At 34.3% G+C, this 20,292-nt stretch overlaps 1 protein-coding gene, 1 long non-coding RNA gene and 1 pseudogene across 2 annotated transcripts in view; 2 read left to right on the top strand and 1 right to left on the bottom strand.

Annotated features, from left to right (window-relative positions):
* Positions 1-8,046: 8,046 nt before the first annotated feature.
* Positions 8,047-12,499, top strand: LOC124451464 (annotated as a pseudogene).
* A 695-nt stretch (positions 12,500-13,194) lies between these two features.
* Positions 13,195-14,523, top strand: LOC124451468. Its single transcript, XR_006950472.1, has 3 exons — positions 13,195-13,271; positions 13,885-14,008; positions 14,434-14,523. It is a non-coding gene; the product is annotated as an uncharacterized LOC124451468 (long non-coding RNA).
* Positions 14,524-16,200: 1,677 nt separating this feature from the next.
* LOC124452035 (exportin-2-like) overlaps positions 16,201-20,292 on the bottom strand; it is a 7,215-nt gene continuing 3,123 nt past the window's right edge. Inside the window, exons 2-4 of the mRNA XM_047002628.1 lie at positions 17,920-18,045; positions 17,657-17,790; positions 16,201-16,681 (exon numbers count right to left, since the gene is read on the bottom strand). Coding sequence (XP_046858584.1) covers positions 16,592-16,681; positions 17,657-17,790; positions 17,920-18,045 — 350 coding nt within the window. The 3' untranslated portion in view covers positions 16,201-16,591. The remainder of the gene's footprint in view (positions 16,682-17,656; positions 17,791-17,919; positions 18,046-20,292) is intronic.

The raw sequence follows: 20,292 nt of genomic DNA, 5'->3' as shown, positions 1-20,292 counted from the left end.
CGATGTGCAAAATCAGCGGTTTTAACGAAAAACACTGTCGTAAATCATATGAATTTGTTCACGTTTAAAATATTAATTTAGCAATTAGCGCTATATAATAATTAACGTAATATCGATTTGATTTGTCTCTAAAGAAACACTTTTGTCAAAAATTGCACATCGTTTTTCTGAACTAATTCGCACACTGATTGTCAGGTGTACGACCTGGCTGTTGAGAAAGTGGGACCACCAGTAACCAGGTATGACCAACGGCATAGTTACAAACAAATGTATTTTGAAATTCTTGACACAGTTGTGACTACGCTGACTGAGCGATTTCAGGATGTGGAGCGTTTTAGATTTTGACCTTGTTAACCCTAGGGTGTTTAAGATGTGCAAAGGTGAAGTGCCCTCAGAAAAGATAAATCTTCTAAAGGAGGTTTATGGTGATATGTTTGACATACCAATGCTAGTTAGCCAACTTTGTTTTATTTACAGAGATAAAGACTTTCACCGTGATTCATGCGATGAACTATTGAAATATATTTTTCAGTTCCATTATCAATCTAGTATTCCAGAAGTTGCAAAACTGTTATAGATAATTGGGGATTTGTCAATTACAAGTGCTTCAGTTGAGAGGTCATTTTCTTGTTTGAAGAGGGTAAAAAATTATCTTAGAAATACTATGAGCCAAGGACGTTTTAGTTCTCTTTGCAGGGTTTCCATTCACAAAGGGGGTGTTTACATGAATCCGGAATGAGTTTCGATCCGGAATGAACTCATTCCACTTTAAAAGAAATCCTATTGCATGTTTACATGAATCCGGAATGAGTCACAACTCGATCCGGATCGAGTTCATTCCTAGTTTCATTCCGGATCGAAATTTACTTGTTATCTCATGTAAACGCGAATTGAGTTTCATTCTGGAATGATATTGTGATTAATGACGAAGCACGCATGTGGCATGGGATTGTCTTCCTGCAAATTGAAGCTCGTAAGCAAATAAAGAGGCTAAATGGGTTGAAATGAGTGCGAAGAAAAACAACAATTAGTTTCATGTAAACACGGATTGACATCACGTTTAGATCGGGATTGAAAGTCATTCCGGATTCATGTAAACACCCCCAAAGACATACTGTCAGAGAAAGAAGATGCCAACACATTGCATGATGAGGTAGTAAAGAAGTTCATTGAAAAACCACGAAGACTTGCTTTCTTATACAAGTAGGTATTCATAATAATAATAATAATTTTTCCGGGAACTTTTTAATGCAGGCAATGACGATTGTCATTTCAGCATGACAATGAACGGCATCACAACTTTTGATTGTTGTTGATGACAAATCTGAGCCTTTTTCGGTTCTTTTGTCAAAGTTTCTTTACAAGATGTACATAGGTATCTATTTATGTATGTGGTGTTGAGAAAATAAATCACATGTCTGCAACTATTTTTGAACTGTTTCTCTGCATTACTATAAGATCCTTCGGCAATTTAAACTGGTTCTAATTTATAGGTTCTATTTCCTGCATAAATATCACACATTTGCTTTCTAAGATAGCCGTTTCCGACGTTCTAGGGAGTCTAAATTCGGAAAATTTTCTCGCTCGGCGCTAACCATGGTGGCGCCTCGTGAGCCCGACCAAATGTTTTTCGCTAGCTACGCCAGCTACGTTACCTAGCTACTGAAAAATTTATACATGTACAAGATCCTATTTAAAGAAACTCCTATTTAAAGAAACACAGCCATGGCTCACAGATAGACATATTGTCATTCTTTTACCGTGCAGTACTATTTATGATTCAAACCAGTGTTGCCACTCACTATTTTACAAATTCCCAAGATTTTGAGCAAAAAGTCCCAAGATCCCCCACAGTCGTTTCTGGGGGACCCTTTTGTCATGGGTACACGATTAGCCGCACTAATGAACGCATAATGTAAGGACTGGAATGAATTGATTTTTGTTTTAATTTTAATTTCATAAAAATCGATAGTTTATGTATATAAGTTTTGAAATGATCAAATATAGTTCGTGAAACGCAACAGTACATAAAGAAGTCAAACATGGTGATGGTAACATCGTTGAAACAGCCAAATCGACAACATGCTAAGTGCTAACCAGACCCTATCTCAACAGTCTCTTCGTTTACAATGTCATAAACATCAGTCACATTTTCTTCCTGTTCCTGACGCTGACAATGTTTCTTAAAGTACTCCCTCCGACAATGACCAAATTGTACGTCTTTTACAAGTTTCGTAGACGGCTCCCACGTGTAGCAATGCGCACCTTGTCGAGCAATAGCTTGTCTTGCAATTAATCTGTTCCTCAAAGTTGAACAATGTAGGCGGTTGGTTTGAGGAGTCTTTATCATGTTAACTTGGGAAAAAATTCTCTCGACACAGGCAGATGAGTGAGGCAAAACAAGCAGGTTGCACATAAAATTTCCCAAAAGTTCAAACTTTTTATTGCCGTTACCATCTTTAATAGCTCTGATCTCATCCCAAAACTGTGTTGGGGAATTAGTCATGCCTTTAAGAGAGTCTGTGGCATATAACAATTGCCTCCACTGATCATCAAGTTCATCCAATTGATCTTCAGACACTAAAGACGGAAAATGGTGTGCTAATACCACCATCGAGTTTAATGACCGCCTGCTGGATAATGCCTCTGAAGGGTTGACTGCTGATAGCAAAGCTAGAACTCCATCACTTTTGAAAGAAAACCTCTTCTTTATTTGGTCACATAACTCAACGAGAAAGTTACGGCAATCGTTTCTGAAACGTTGTTCTTGGCTACCCGAAGACTGTTGGGTGCACAGGACTGTACATCTTCCTCCAAGATGAATATCGTTGAGAGGCTTGTATAGCTTTACGTCATTTGGATCAATCTCGTCCAACGGTGTTTCTCGTACGACTTTGTCGTGGATAAACATGGCCAAAATGCTTCTATACTCATCCGATATAGAACTGTACAGTGTGTGCAGCTTGAAATCTTGAGCCTGAAATTCAGCATTTAATCTGTCCACTTTTGACAATATGTAATTTAGGAATGCCATAATATGCTTGGTTCCATTCGTCGTCATGGTTTCATAGATCTTGACTGCCCGTCTACACAATCACATGGAGACTCAGATTGAAAGAAAAGTTTTAATGCATCCCATTGCTCTAAAATCCTGGCAACAACTTGGCCTCGGAGAGCCATCTCGTCTGTGAAAGCTTGAGAACTTTATGACGAGGCGCTTCAACAATATCTTGTATGAGACGGAACTGGTGTTGTCGCCGACTGCTACGGGAAAAATAACAGCAGACATCTTTCACAAATGCTTCCAACCATGAAGGTAGGCGACAACTTGCATAGTGTGCGCAGAGAGCAAAGGAGTGACAAATGCAACCAAAGACAAATACACCAGTACATCTTTTTTTAAAAGAGCCTGAAAACCTCCATTTTTGCCCATCATTGTTGAACAATTGTCGCCAGCAAAACCAACAACATTACTTAGTGGTATGGCTCGTTTTTGAAAAAAGTTTTTAACAGCCGCATACAATCCATCAGCAGTGCCGTTTTCTACTTCAAGGGCAGTCAATAAAGCATCAATCACTTTCCTTTCATGGTAAAATCTGACGACAACAGCAAGAATTTGGGAGACTGAAATATCTGTGGATTCGTCTACGATCAGAGAAAACTTGTTTTTCTGACAGATTCCTGATATTGACTCCACTTCCTCTCGTGCAATTCCTTCTTGAACAACATATGATGCCTTTGTTCTTTTTAACTGCATTTTTTGAGCAATTTTGCTGTCGGGAAACATTTTTTTCATTAACTCGCTGAGATGATCAGCCTGAAGAAAAGACGCTCGGTGCTCAGCTAGAAAACCAGATAACAAAACTTCAGCTTTTGCCGTCATTTCGTCAACATCTGGCCCTGTTTGCTTTTTAAAAACTTGCTCACTTGCAAAGTATTTTGCTTGGCTTTATATGCATCAGTATGTTTCTTTGTTGCTTTATGTTTCATCAAAGCCGACTTGTTGGGACCGTTGAATGTATGTTCACACACTTTGCATCTCACTGTGAATTTATTTCCAGGATCTTTTGAAATCAATCTGCTAATTCTGGATCTTTTAACCAAGCATCGTTGAACGATTGCTTGTACCATTTTTTATCTTCAGGTTTCGCTTTTTTTCTCGATGGACAATGATCATTCTTATCACTTGAGTTGCTTTCTTCGTCAAACATTTTGCTTCTGAAATGTGTATGCACTGTAGTGTTTTGAGCTCCCCACCCAAATGAAGCAAAACAAGTCAAGTTTACCTCAGGCTTGAATCCTAAGAAAAAGGCCGCCATTTTGTTTTTACAAAACCATACAGGAAAAAGTTTTTTGGATGTTCAATGTTCGCGTTCAATACATTGAGTTGAACAAGAACTGGAGGAACAAGGGGCCTGGACCCGGTTGTCAAAAACATGGCGGTGATGGCAGATTTTGGTTGTCAAACTTCCACTTTAAAATTATTTTTAATATTCACTCCTCCTGATTTCTACTGTTCAATAGTAAAGACAACCAAGAAATGCAATACCAATTAATAATATTTTCGATCGAAAGAAATGCTTCAGCGTTTTATGGAATACACGTACATTAATTTAAAGAATATCCACGGTAAAAGAACTTATATTATGTTCAAATAAACATCAGATTCAGACGGCATCTTCTGTGGGAGGGTGTGAAGGTTGTCAAGCTTATTTATAAACACGTGTCACACTTATTTATAAATTCATAATACGAGATAATATTACCTATAAAATATTTAAACAAAATATCCCAAGATTTTACAATATTTCGAAAAAAACTCCCAAGATCCCAAGCTTGAGCAGAAAATCCCAAGATCTTGGGAGAAATCCCAAGGCGTGGCAACACTGATTCAAACAAAAACGCAAAAACTAATACTTGTCATGAATCTTTCAGTTTTAGAAGTATATTCTCAAAAACGTTTTGCGCTCTCTGATTGGTTTAATTTTGAAAATACAAACTCTTTCCTGATTTCCTGATTGGCTAAAACGAAATTCGCTTGTTTCGTATTTCCTATTGCGGTTTAATTTGAAATGATCTTTTCTAACCCATGAATGATTGTTCGTGGAGAACAGCATGTCTTTTCTGTTTACTAAGAAAAATGCAGTATTGTATTCGACATTCGCCCGCAGCAAATCGGAGAATTGATTTGGAGTTGAGAAGTTCTTGCATTTATGTTGTCGAATCGAAAACCAAAAGAAAGGGTAATTATTCTTTGTGAGCTAATTTTGCATAAAAGCGAATGTATATTGCAAAGATCCACCAACTTTATTTTCAATTTTACACAAGCTCTAATTTGCCTAAACTGAAAATATGTTTTCTTGTATAAAATCAGTTCAATTGAATTCAATTCTTTACTCAGTTAACAACAACCATATAGTTAAATACAGAGCAAACTACACTGCATCTACGCATCCTGATGCGATGTAACTTGGCTTTGGTGAAACTATTGATGGCTGAAACTTAAGATTTTGAAAGTTGTGGGCAATTGTATCTTGTCATATAGGTCTGCCACCGCTGTGGCAAAGGTTAGTTGCACAAATGTTAAAATACCGTGCTATCTTTTTGCCTACATTTTTGTATAAATATAGATTTAAAATATAGATGATAACTTTGGTTGAACATGCACAAAGTACAGCTAGACGAAATTAATGTTGTTGTAATCTTGTTAGTTTATCCTTCAATTATCTTTGTTGAATTTTTTTGTGATTACGTTCTTCAAGTCCTGGCTAAACACGCATGAAGGACAGACAGTAGTAAAGAATATCTTTATTATGTCTTTATTTGTCCTTTGTTTTTCTTTGTTTTAAAAATCATGTGATTACATTGAACTCTCCAAAATAGGAAGGTTTCATAAAGTTCTGATTAACACACATGAAGACAGACTTGTGTTTAATTTAATTTAATTTTATAGCATTAAGACTATCTTTATCATTTCATTATTTGTCCTATGGCACAATTATAGAATACTGCCAAAGATAATCTGGCTTGATCACTATTAGGAAAGTTTTTGGGTTAGGGATAGGCATGCAGGTAGATAAGTAAGTGGAGATACTACAAATAAGGATATTCCATTATTACTCAAAACAATTTGTGAAGTTTCCCCTCCGTTTTGGAATTGCATTCTCACTAAGATGAAATTTTTTTAGTAAGATACCATATTATTAGTTGCATGGCAACACACAGTGCTATGCAAATATGAGAAATTCATTTTTGTTGTAGTTAGTTAATAGAAAATTTTCATAGCAGGTATAAATAATCAAGCTGAATGCATGTGTCTGTATGTATGTCATGTGTTGTACATTTTGTATTAATTTTTACTCAATGTCTTAGTCTAATACTATCCATGTAGAGCTCTATAAATAGTTTAAGCACCCATCAATAATTTGTAAGCAATCATGGTGCTATTTTAATTGATCATATTTTGCCATGCATCCCAAGACATGCTTGATAATGAACCATAGGGTATTTGCATTTGATGTCTCAGCAGCCATGTTGGAGGACTTCATCCAAGTGCCAATGATCAAAAAAGCATAAACTTATCATTACTTCTTTTCACTATTTGGGAGTTTCCTCCACCATGACACCAATGCAAACACCCTTAAGCATGGTTTAATCACAAATATATTGATGTGTTAAATCACAGGAATCTGCATATGGAATGTTGCATTGTGGTCTATCAACTTGAACTGTTGACACCATTTGAGGATCCTGCCCAAAACATGAGACCTGTTCAAGGTTTATTATATTGTTGCAACAAGCTCTTATACCTTAATACTAAAGTGCAAAGTATCGAAGTGCATAAACTTTATGCATTTCGGTACTTTGCACCATTATGATTGGGATCTTAGACTGAAGAAAGAAAGAAAGATTTATTTTCTGCCTGCACTGCTTCCTCGCTTCCGTATGATTCCTGATAGAAGTAATATTTTTTGCAAGGTATTTGTTAATGAATTGAAATGTAAATTTTGAAATTGGTTGAAAAGCAATGTAAACTGTTGAAAATTTTTAATTGTTGTATCACCTATATTGTCTTAAAAGTTTTTGTTATCAACATCCCTTTTTTGGGCATAGCTAATGCCATTAAGGCTAGTTGTATGATTATAATTCCCCACATTTAGAAATGTTCTCTTGGATGACAATTTACATTTTTACAATCTATATTTCTTTAACTCATAACACTGGCCTTTTTTTGATAACATGTAGCCCAACCAGTGGTTTCTCTTGCACAACAATGAATTTTGAAACCATGGTTATCTATAAAGCAGATTTCATGACACCTGTCCTGCAAAAACATTATCCATAAGTAGTTCAGACATCAGTTTTCAACATGAAGTATTAACTTTGCTGATCTTCACAACATATAATGCCTTGAAAGATCACCATTTTTAGGGTTGCCTTGGAATTTCGAATAAATAAAGTTTATGAAACCATACTGAATTGTCTTTTCTTGCTTTGAATAGTTTTCTTATATTCATAAACAACTGCCTCTTTGTGCAGATTACATTTATTCAAGGAATTCTGTGCAATGAATCATGCAGTAACATAAGCAAAATAATTTATAACAAGTGCATCAATGTTTGTTTCACTGTTATCTACAGTTATAATAAATCAATTTTGTTACATTGATATAAACATCATCCTCAGCTCTCCTCTTTATCTCATAATCATCCGGCACGTCGGTATCCAATTTCTTATTTCCTGATCAAGAAGTGGATAATGGATTATCCAATTGCCTTGATCAAAATCATCTTGTTCCCGATTCTCCTGGATAGGGAGAAGTGGATTTAAGCCAAAGCCTTGATCAAATGTTTTCAAACCAGATGAATCAGGACTCCGGAGTTTTACGAATTACTCAATTAGTTTGTTCAGGTACCTAGGCTGTAACGCACAATATCAAGACTTCTATTGTCTTTTACTAGAAGCGATTCAATGCGATTCATGTTTTCTTTGATCTTTCTCCCTCCCTCCCCCTTTACGGCTTCCCTAAAAAAATTTGCTATTCAAAATGGCGGTGGATTATGCTTCTGGGCTGTCAGATTATCCACATAAAGGAAAGTGCGGAGCACCTGAGGTTAGTTAAATTTATAACCTGTGATAATTTTCGTTATTTTTTTGACTGTAGTTTGAGTTCTAATTGTACATTTTCTTTCATCAAGGGCTTAGGGCTCAACATATTGTCTATTGTCTAGCATTGATTGAGTCTTTGACAACAAAACAAATGAGTCGAAATAACTCAAATGAGTAAAGAATCCAGCTCTTTCTGGAGAATGTCTTTTAACATTCCTATATATTGAAGTTTTATCTAGTCAAATTTATTCACACAAAAATTGAAGTAATGCTATTCTAATTTTACCATTAGACATTAGACGGCTTTAATAAAATCTTTGTGTTTCAAGTTAGATTTGTTAATTGTTTAGTAATTAGTATCGTCTGATAAAATATAATGACTAGTCATATGTTAAAAACTATCAATAACTGTGAACTAAAAAGTGTTCCAGACTAGATGGTTTATCCTTAGATGTTGTAGAATGATGCAGGTGTAAAAAGTCTTTCAAACCACAAGTAAATGGATTTTTTTTAAATTGTAATGCCCTAATCACAATTTAGTAGGCATATGCATGATTGGCACAACTATATTAGTGGATTTGCCTACTTTGATACAGTTTGTGTATACTACAAATTTGATCAAGCAACCAACTAATGAAAAATTTCTAATCTTTGTCAGCTTTTTGACTCCAAAGAGAAACTTGCAAGCAAAATCATAGAGTTGTCAAAGTTGATCAAGGAATGCAAACATTTGGTGTTCCATACTGGAGCAGGAATCAGTACTTCATGTGGTATCCCTGATTTTCGTGGACCTAAAGGAGTTTGGACATTGGAAGCCAAGGGAGAGAAACCCAAGTTTGACGTAACATTTAAAAGTGCTGCTCCAACTTTGACACACATGGCAATGGTGCAACTTGAAAGGGAAGGTTATTTGAAGTTTGTTGTGAGTCAAAATGTTGATGGCTTGCATTTAAAGTCAGGATTTCCAAGGTATTGTATTTAATTATAAATAATTCTTAAAACTTAGATACTGTAGTAAATTATTATATAGTTTTGCTACTATTATATTGTTGATTGATATTGTTGCTGTACATAGGGTTAAAGATTGAGTTAGTTTATTTTATCATTCTTTCAATGGTGAAGCTCTAGACTTAAAATACTCCAGTATAGTGTCTTCATCAGGAGTTGTCTGATGTTCAAACTTGAGTTCTTATATACTCCAGTCTAGTGTCTTTATCACGAGCGATCTGTTGTTGAAACTTGAGTCCTTATTTACTCCAGTCTAGTGTCTTTATCAGGAGTGATCTGATGTTGAGACTTGAATCTTTATATAACCCTATTCATCATCTTCATCGTTGACCAGAAAACATGACTTTAAAAAAATAGCCATAACATTATTTCTCTTACAGGTGTAAGTTGGCTGAGCTCCATGGTAACATGTTTGTCCAGAAATGTGAAAATGCCATAGAAATTATCTCTTTGGTGATCCAGTCAAAACTGTTGGTTTGAAACGAACTGGAAAGCAGTGTTTGGGAGGAAGAAGAGGCAAATGCAGGTTATTGAACACTTCAAAATGTTATTAAGATTTTACACCCAAAAGCTAGGATATATACAGTATTTCACTGTGAAACAATTTTTTGGAACAATATCTTTAGAGATTGGTGGATCTAGGATAGGTCAGAATAAATTGTCAATTATATTTTCATTTTGCAAATGCAATTTGTAAATATTCTTTAGAAATTTGTAACCAAGAGCATTGCTAAAAAAGTCTTGAAAAATTAATAATGGGCTAGGTACTACTAGATACATCTATTGTTTTTATTTTGCCTTACCTTAGATACACAACTGTCCTTAGACTTGCAAAATACCTGGTAGAATTTCAGAATATAGGTGTTACTACCTTGAACAAAGCCTGAAATGAAGGAAATATTTCATGATGCGGCAAAAAAATACCATGTTTTGTTTTTCATCTGGTTCTTATGAAAATGTGCATTTCATAATTGTAGCCATTGTATCAAGAGTGGTTATTTTAGAGGAGGTGGAGTTTGTCTTGTGCATAAAATGGGCAAGTTAAGGGATTGGGGAGTTGCCCTTCAAAATGTCATGAGCAATGTCATCATTTGCACACTTAAAAAAGAAGACATAAAATCATAGCCATCACTGCCAAGGAAAATATTTTTATCAATAGCCATTTACTTAAAACGAAACTGATCTTTCTAACTGGAGTATAACATTAACATTTCTTTTCAATTCAGAGGTAAATTGCGTGATTCAATATTGGATTGGGAAGATTCTCTACCAGTTGATGATCTGGCTTCATCTGAATATCATTCAAAGTAATGTATGCCCAAACCAAGTTAAAATCAAAACAACATATAAGAAATGATGACGTAAAGTTTGTGTTATATATGACGTCATTTTTCTCATGTCGCAGTTATAAAATTTGAATCTTAATTCTGTCATTATATACTTTGACAGTTATTATCTTGTATAATGTGGCCTAAATACTGTCGTTATATATATATATAAATATACATAGTTAGAAAAAAGAAACTTTTTCTTATTTTGATTTATCTGATCATTATGTTTGCATAATGCAAAATGTTGACGATTTTTTGAAAACCTGATCAATTTTACCGAATTTCTTGCGCTAATTTCTTTGAGGAAAAGATTTTTTGAAAATTGTCATATTAAGGATTTGATATTGTTGATTTTATTGATGTTTGTAGATGTAAATCGACCAGATTGGTGGAGTCCTGAGAAGGACTGTTGTTGTTGTTGTTGACGTCACTCTGAAAATGACTACCGCTAAGGTTGTAGAAACGTCAGTCAACATCAACAACAACAGTCCTTCTCAGGACTCTACTAACCTGGACGATCTACATCTACAAACATGTAACGATATTCCGGTTCAAACCATTCTCTTTATTATTAATTTGTTTTGCGTGGTTTTTAACCATAAATAATTTACGAATTTTAGAGTCGCAGATTTATCTGTGTGTCTTGGAACATCACTGCAAATCAACCCGAGTGGAAATTTACCTATACAAACTGTGAAAAATGGTGGAAAACTTGTAATTATCAATTTACAAAAGACTAAACATGTACGTACATTGAAAGCTGTATGTATGTATGATTTTTTTCTTATTGCAACAAAACAATAGACACTTCGTAAGGGACATTTTATTCTAAACGTTTCGATACAGTAGTTCCTGCAATGTAGCTACAGTAGGTCAATGGTGAGGACCGTTAAGGTGGGGAGGGGGGATGATTGAAAGGTGGTGACATTCATGTTACCCCAATCAGTTTTATATACAGTTTGGTATTGTTTTGTAAACTTTAGTATGTAGATTAAAATGTCGAGTATTTACTTTATGTTGAGTGTCTATTGTGTTCTGTTTTATAAAAGAAACATTTTTCTTTGTCTGGAAAGTTTTACGTTATATGGATGATGGTAAAGTATTTCTTAGTTTTTTATCAGCACTGTTCCCCCAAAGTCACAAATAAAGTCGTTTGTTTTTCACGTGGATATTTCAACAACGTGACTCGATCCTGCCGTTATCAATTTGCTATAGCTACGTCTAGTGGCGCAGCCAGCCGAAAATTTAGTCCTGCAATATAAACATTCGGGTGTTCAAACATTGTAAAAGAATGGATTTCTAATGAAATGAATTGTGTCAATGATCTGAAGTTTACAAACACGACCAAAACTTGCAGCCCACCGAACTTAGACTGATATAAGTTATCTTGTTTCTCGTGATTTGGGATTTTTTGTTTTTTGAATTCCTTCAAATTCTAATAATTATGCTTTTTATTATGTTTCTAGGATAAGAAAGCACATTTGGTTATTCATGCGTACGTAGATCAAGTAATGGAAGGTTTAGCAAGACTTTTGAACTTCACGATACCCCCTTATACTCCTATATCACCCTTTAAGGACATCGATGCTCCACCAGTACTGTTGGATTCTTTAAAAATCGAGTTTCCAGTGAAGACTGAGATCACAAAGCAGAAACTGTTGAAAGACAAACATGTTTCATCAGTATCTTGGAGTAAACCTAAATTTGAAAATGAATCGAAGAACTCTTTTGATGAAAAGAATGGAGAAAAATGCGTTGAACTAGAGTCGGAATTGTTGACAGTTGTACGTGAAAACGAAACGGGTGGAGTTGACAATCCGCCAAAAGCTGTCGAAACTTCAACTGTAGATACTCGAAATGAAACTGATGACATTTGTTCTTCAGTAAAACGAGAAAACGTATGTTTGAAGGAAAGAGGAGATTATTCTGCGAGTGAAACGCCGATAAAGAGGACCAAATGTAATTAAAGAGATTCATGTAATTGTTAGTAAAATTACAAGTAAACAAACATAAAACTATTAGTAGGGCCATTAATATAAAATTACTTTATATAAGGTCCTTTAATTTATTTATTTATTCTAACGATTCTAAAGGCCTTTAATTTATTCTAACTGTTCGAAGGGAGCACAGAATAAAAACAACCAGTAGTCCCACTTTGCTGTGCAACTTGGTGCTGTATATTTAATTAGATTACCTGAGCGCTTCTATTGGTCAGAAAATGCAGTTTACTGGCTGCCACTATGCTTATCACTTGCGTAATAAGATATACGCTCACAAAAAATTCTATTGAGTGGGACTACTGTTTGTTTCTATACTGTGAAGGGTGCTTTAATGGCTACGAAGGTGTCGAAAGTATAAAACGGACGTCTATAGGCCGTTTATTGGCTCGTATACGGTAAGTGATATTTTTTGAAATTTTATTTAGTATACCGGAGAAAATTTTCAAAGCATCGCTTTTAAGACATTTATGTTGAGCAGTCGTGTTTCCACGAAGAATTCGTTGACAACTCAGAAAGTATATTGTTACAATTAAAATGACGATAACAATAGAATATTGTTGAAAGTGTAATGCTACATATAATAGTAGTGGACCTGGGGTGTATAATATACACCTAATTACCATCAAACCACCTCAGCATTTGAGACCCTTTGAATTCGAACTGTCGCCCACGACCAGGCGAACTAACCGTGGTTTCATCCCTAATATCATCAGGTGCTCGTACCAGTCCTTTTGCTTTGAGTATCGACCACAACATTGAGTCTTTGTCAGTGAGATAGTCAACGTGTTCAAGAAGTTTGCTGGATTTATCTTCTATTATCAAGGTAGTTATTTTGTTTTTTTGATTGCTTATCGTTCGTGTGATATATAGATTCTGAGTGGAAACAATTTATGGTCGTAGAAAGACGCACACGGTTAAATAATCCGTGGGATGAGCTATAGTATATGAAACTCAGTGATTTTAGTGACTTACAACATTTCTCACTTATGGAAACTGATCTAGTTCCAAGCTCAGCAATAGCTTGATGTACAAACTTTATGCTCCAGTATCCATTAAGAGTAGAGTTAAAAGTTCTTTTTGCAAGAGAATTTGCATGATGCCTTCTTATATAAATTATAGTTAGTTGCAAGTTGCAACAAAAATTCTACGTGCTGTGCGGTTGCTATAAGGTTGAAGTACTTGTAGAGCTAGTGTGATTTGTGAGTGAAAAGTATTTACCAACATCATGTAAATTTTTGGCGTAGTTAATTAATTTCTCCTAAAATTGATAACATGGTTGTATTTTAAGTATAAATATAATTCTTTATCCATGGCCGTATTGAAAGCTTTATTTTGGGCAGTTATATTTATACTTAGAGTTTGCTTTCCGCCTGGCAGATCCATTGTCACAATGTTGTATTTTGGATCAATAGAAATTCTTTCATTATTCATTACAGGATCCAATCAAGATGATCAACGATATGCAGTTAGCTGTGTTTTCAAACTTTCTTGGTATCATCCTGTTTCTACTTGTGGTATTGTATCATTATGTTGCTGTTACTGAAACCAAAAAGAATGATGGTGAGTTTGTTTTGATGGTAGTTTAATGATGTTGTTGTAGTATTCTTGACTGAGCCAATTAGTGGAAAAGAAACAAAATTTGTACTCTTACAATGCAAATCTTACATCAAAATTATTAAGTTCTTTTGGAAATTAATTCCATTTGTTGTTTTTCCACCAAATGAATGCAAAATATCTGCATTATAAGGATAAAAAATGGGCTGTTTTACTGCATGAGCTTATGCCTTGAGATCTGCCAAGTAGTGCACTTTCACTTCAAGTTGTTAAGCAGGAATTATATAATGCGACAAAACACTGGGCACTTGGGTGCATTTGTGCCCCTAAGTCTGCCACTAGGTTGCTCAGCCTTCCACCCTTAAGGTCTTGGTGTAACCAAACACATTCTGCAGTCTGGGCCTTGAAATTTTTTACTCCTTTGTTTGCAGAGTTGAAGAGAATTTAGTGGTCAGAATGACTTACTGGAGAAGGACAAAAATTTGTAAAAGTAAAGATTTTGAATAAATGAATTAGTTTGATATTGATTTTCCGTTTGTCTTCAAGCTTGCAAAATACATCATCTGAATTTTAAATTTTTAAACAAGAAAAAGTTTTGAAAAATTTATCATTAAATTAATGCTGCAAAGGCAAAGTTGGGCCGCACGTTTCTTCATGCTATGTAAATTCTTATTGCTCACTCCCTATAAAAACGCACAGATGTCAACTTCCGTTAAAATCTAGACATAAAGATAGAAATAAAAGGTAGACATGAAGGTAGACATTAAGGTAGACATTAAGATGGACATAAAGGTCATTATAAAGGTCAATATAAAGGTAGACATTAAGGTAGATATAAATTTAGACATTAAGGTAGACATAAGGGTAGACATAAAGGTAGACATTAAGGTAGATGTAAAGGTAGACATAAAAGTAGACGTAAAGGTAAACATAAAGGTAGACATAAAAGTAGACATTAAGGTAAACATAAAGGTAGACATAAAGGTACGCATAAACTACAATTCTAAAAGAATACATGAACGACAATTCAAACACGACGACATGAACATGGTCATTGCGAAAGTCATAGTTTTTTTAAAATTTTTTTGCAAAGACAATAGTCCATGATTTTTCATGTCAAAGACTAAGTCCATGACTTTTTACGCCAAAGACTATAGTCCATGATTTTTCACGCCAAAGACTATAGTCCATGATTTTCCCGCCAAAGACTATAGTCCATGATTTTTCACGCCAAAGACTATAGTCCATGATTTTCCCCGCCAAAGACTATACTCCATGATTTTTCACGCCAAAGACTATAGTCCATGATTTTCCACGCCAAAGACTATAGTCCATGATTTTCCACGCCAAAGACTATAGTCCATGATTTTCCACGCCAAAGACTATAGTCCATGATTTTCCACGCCAAAGACTATAGTCCATGATTTTCCACGCCAAAGACTATAGTCCATGATTTTCCACGCCAAAGACTATAGTCCATGATTTTTCACGCCAAAGACTACAGTCCGTGATTTTTCATGTCAAAGACAATGAAAAATCATGGACTGTATAGTAAGGAATTTCGGTCAACTCAGTCCACTCTGACCAGCTAAGATGGGCCCTTAGGCCTTGGCAACCAATGCTTGCGTCGGTGAGGTTGTGAGCGGGCCGATTTGAACTGATCTCTTTACAGGACATAAATTCAAACAATTAACAAACAGTACCTCTGTTAAGAATTCTTGATTTTTTTTTGGTTACCATATTCAGGTGAGATTGTGAACTATTGTTGCCCGAGCGAAGTAAAATAATTTGTAATACAACCTTGTCTTTTCATAGTTTCAACTCAGACTGTTCACTTATGTAAGTTTATCCAAATTCAGTCAAAGCTGATGATCATTGATCAGTCAATGGCTTATCATGATACCCTGGAAGGTCGATACACGACAACCACCGAAACAAAGATCGCTTTCGATAAAAAAACCAAGCCAACTAATAAATTATGTTTTAGTCTTTCGTACTTCACCGATTCTACTCTAACGTTCAGAACTATTACATATCTGACATGAGTGGCCTACTCACATAATACGAATAAATAATGTAAATGTATGTAAATTCACTTTCATCATTTCAATAGAAATTTCAATACTGCACGCTGATTGGTTGAAAGCCGGTTGGATAATCAATGTACTCATTAGAAGCGACTACAATCAACGCAGAAGTTTTGAAAAATAATATATTTCTATGATAGTGGATGTATTCACATAACATTATTCTGAAAAAATGTCGTGATTCAAAATGAAATATTCTGTAAATTCGAAGAGGAAAAGAAATTAGTCTTGCTCTTGCTGTTAAAAAAAAAAACAAGACAGTTGAACTCTCTACAGCTTCCAACGTTAATGAAGCCGTACTATGAGACTAGGAAAACGCTTTTCTAGGAAATGAACCAAAATTAGAAAATCTTGTCACTTTTTCTATAGATACACGCGACATTATGCTAACGTTTTCTCGCTTATTCCTGTACTCGCTTTCCCGTTCTCACGGATTTACCAATTCGTAGTACGCATCATTTCTCTTGCGTTGAACGCGAGCACTGCACAACAATGACTTTGGTCAAGATAATGAAACTCCGGCTGCAGTGAAGTACTTCTGAAGGCAGGCTATGGCGTCTGGTGGCAGATTGGAATTTATCATTGTCATCACCTGGGAAAAGTTATTTATAAAAAAATTACAGTCGTGAAAAGTGTGTTCAGCTTATATGAAAATTTACATCTACAGAGACGGTGTCATAGGTTGGGTTAGGTAGCCGGGGTTTGACTACCAGAGATGAATATCAGACAATAAAACCTTCTCAGGTTTCTTCAAAGATATTTATTTTAGGCGTGCTAAGAAACAAGACCGAGACTCTCAACAATAACATAGTTATTTATTTATTATTTTTTTTGGGAAGGAAGCAGAACTAAAGACCTCCTACCCACCCTCATCGTCCTAAAAACACTGAACATATCAAAGTTAAACTTGATTAATGGATCAACAACGTAGAAGACGTTTGTTCTAAAAAAATACAAGATAGCTATTTTTTGTGCTAAAGTTTTCGTGCAATATAAACAGAACACGATATTTCTTGCTCTGAATGGTAAACGCATCGTGCCACTTGATGCTATAGCTATTGTCATCTTTGTTCTCAACAGTTCTTTTAAGAACTACTCAATTGTCATTCACTGTGACAAATACGTTGTTCAGAGCAATATTTAAGTTTGTAATCACAATCAAGTTTTTGCTTTATGATACTTCAAAGATACTTCAAAATAGAAGAGTTCTTGGTAGAGAACGGACAAGACAATTTAAAAGAAACTCCTTCCTTCGTGAGGGCATGTCTTTTAAATTTAAATTAGGAATATATTAAGAAGTACTTATCAACAAATTATAACGTCGAACTTTTCGTGAGCAGAACGCAGATACAATCATAACAAAAACAAAAGATAACAGGGATCTTAACTTTTCATCTTCTGGCGTTAATGTTTCGAAGTGTGAAAAATGCCTGACGTTTAAAACGTGTAAATTTCAAGTAACCCTTTAGAAATTGTTTTTTTTTACAGTCAGTTCAGTTCAGTGAATATCGACAAGTTACACTAGCTACGTCACTAGTCACCAGTCCGTTTGAGAAGCACAGATTACCTTTCCTGGATGCGCAGTAGAGAGTTTATTCAAACACTGAGCAAGGTAAACCTTTGCATCGGGTATTGTCTTGGATAAAGGATCGTGATCTGTAGATCCAGCAAACGCTAGTTGACAGTAAGCAGCTTGATATCCTGTAAACATTGAGCGATTGAGAAGAACGAAATCAGAGAATTGCTTGCTCAAATACTATAACTATATATGAGACCTACACAAGAACAAAAACACTGACCAAAAGCTGACTGATATACACAAAAGCATACCTGGAGTATCTTCTACTTCAATGAAATGTTCATCGTCAGGTACGGAGCTATCCTCTGGTAACTCAAAAACGGCAAGCAAAGCGGAAAGAAGGGGACACCTAAAGATTATACAATTGCTATATATAGCTAGCAGTTATCAACAGGATATTCATTTTTATGCAACTGGTCACTTACACCGACTAATGACTGGTAAATATTTTATACAACAACCAAAGAATGTTGTAAATATTTTATACAACAACCAAAGAATGTTTTGAATATTTTATACAACAACCAAAAAGTGTTGTGAATATTTTATACAACAACCAAAGAATGTTGTGAATGTTTTATACAACAACCAAAGAATGCTGTGAATGTTTTATACAACAACCAAAGAATGTTGTGAATATTTTATACAACAACCAAAGAATGCTGTGAATGTTTTATACAACAACCAAAGAATGTTGTGAATGTTTTATACAACAACCAAAGAATATTGTGAATATTTTATACAACAACCAAAGAATGTTGTGAATGTTTTATACAACAACCAAAGAATGTTGTGAATGTTTTATACAACAACCAAAGAATGTTGTGAATGTTTTATACAACAACCAAAGAATGCTGTGAATGTTTTATACAACAACCAAAGAATGTTGTGAATATTTTATACAACAACCAAAGAATATTGTGAATATTTTATACAACAACCAAAGAATGTTGTGAATGTTTTATACAACAACCAAAGAATGTTGTGAATGTTTTATACAACAACCAAAGAATGTTGTGAATGTTTAATACAACAACCAAAGAATGTTGTGAATATTTTATACAACAACCAAAGAATGTTGTGAATATTTTATACAACAACCAAAGAATGTTGTGAATATTTAATACAACAACCAAAGAATGTTGTGAATATTTTATACAACAAACCAAAGAATGTTGTGAATATTTTATACAACAACCAAAGAATATTGTGAATATTTTATACAACAACCAAAGAATGCTGTGAATGTTTTATACAACAACCAAAGAATGTTGTGAATGTTTTATACAACAACCAAAGAATGTTTTGAATGTTTTATACAACAACCAAAGAATGCTGTGAATGTTTTATACAACAACCAAAGAATGTTGTGAATGTTTTATACAACAACCAAAGAATATTGTGAATATTTTATACAACAACCAAAGAATGCTGTGAATGTTTTATACAACAACCAAAGAATGTTGTGAATGTTTTATACAACAACCAAAGAATGTTGTGAATGTTTTATACAACAACCAAAGAATATTGTGAATATTTTATACAACAACCAAAGAATGTTGTGAATATTTTATACAACAACCAAAGAATGTTGTGAATGTTTTATACAACAACCAAAGAATGTTGTGAATGTTTTATACAACAACCAAAGAATGTTGTGAATGTTTTATACAACAACCAAAGAATGTTGTGAATGTTTTATACAACAACCAAAGAATATTGTGAATATTTTATACAACAACCAAAGAATGCTGTGAATGTTTTATACAACAACCAAAGAATGTTGTGAATGTTTTATACAACAACCAAAGAATGTTGTGAATGTTTTATACAACAACCAAAGAATATTGTGAATATTTTATACAACAACCAAAGAATGTTGTGAATATTTTATACAACAACCAAAGAATGTTGTGAATGTTTTATACAACAACCAAAGAATGTTGTGAATGTTTTATACAACAACCAAAGAATGTTGTGAATATTTTATACAACAACCAAAGAATGTTGTGAATGTTTTATACAACAACCAAAGAATGTTGTGAATGTTTTATACAACAACCAAAGAATGTTGTGAATGTTTTATACAACAACCAAAGAATGTTGTGAATGTTTTATACAACAACCAAAGAATGTTGTGAATGTTTTATACAACAACCAAAGAATGTTGTGAATGTTTTATACAACAACCAAAGAATGTTGTGAATATTTTATACAACAACCAAAGAATATTGTGAATATTTTATACAACAACCAAAGAATGTTGTGAATGTTTTATACAACAACCAAAGAATGTTGTGAATGTTTTATACAACAACCAAAGAATGTTGTGCATGTTTTATACAACAACCAAAGAATGTTGTGAATATTTTATACAACAACCAAAGAATGTTGTGAATGTTTTATACAACAACCAAAGAATGTTGTGAATGTTTTATACAACAACCAAAGAATGTTGTGAATGTTTTATACAACAACCAAAGAATGTTGTGAATATTTAATACAACAACCAAAGAATGTTGTGAATATTTTATACAACAAACCAAAGAATGTTGTGAATATTTTATACAACAACCAAAGAATGTTGTGAATATTTAATACAACAACCAAAGAATGTTGTGAAT

Source organism: Xenia sp. Carnegie-2017, unplaced genomic scaffold (assembly GCF_021976095.1).
Source record: "Xenia sp. Carnegie-2017 unplaced genomic scaffold, XeniaSp_v1 HiC_scaffold_24, whole genome shotgun sequence".
In the NCBI taxonomy this organism is placed as follows: domain Eukaryota; kingdom Metazoa; phylum Cnidaria; class Anthozoa; order Malacalcyonacea; family Xeniidae; genus Xenia; species Xenia sp. Carnegie-2017.
The sequence above is the reverse complement of the archived record's forward strand: the minus strand, read 5'-3'. Positions and strand labels throughout refer to the sequence as shown.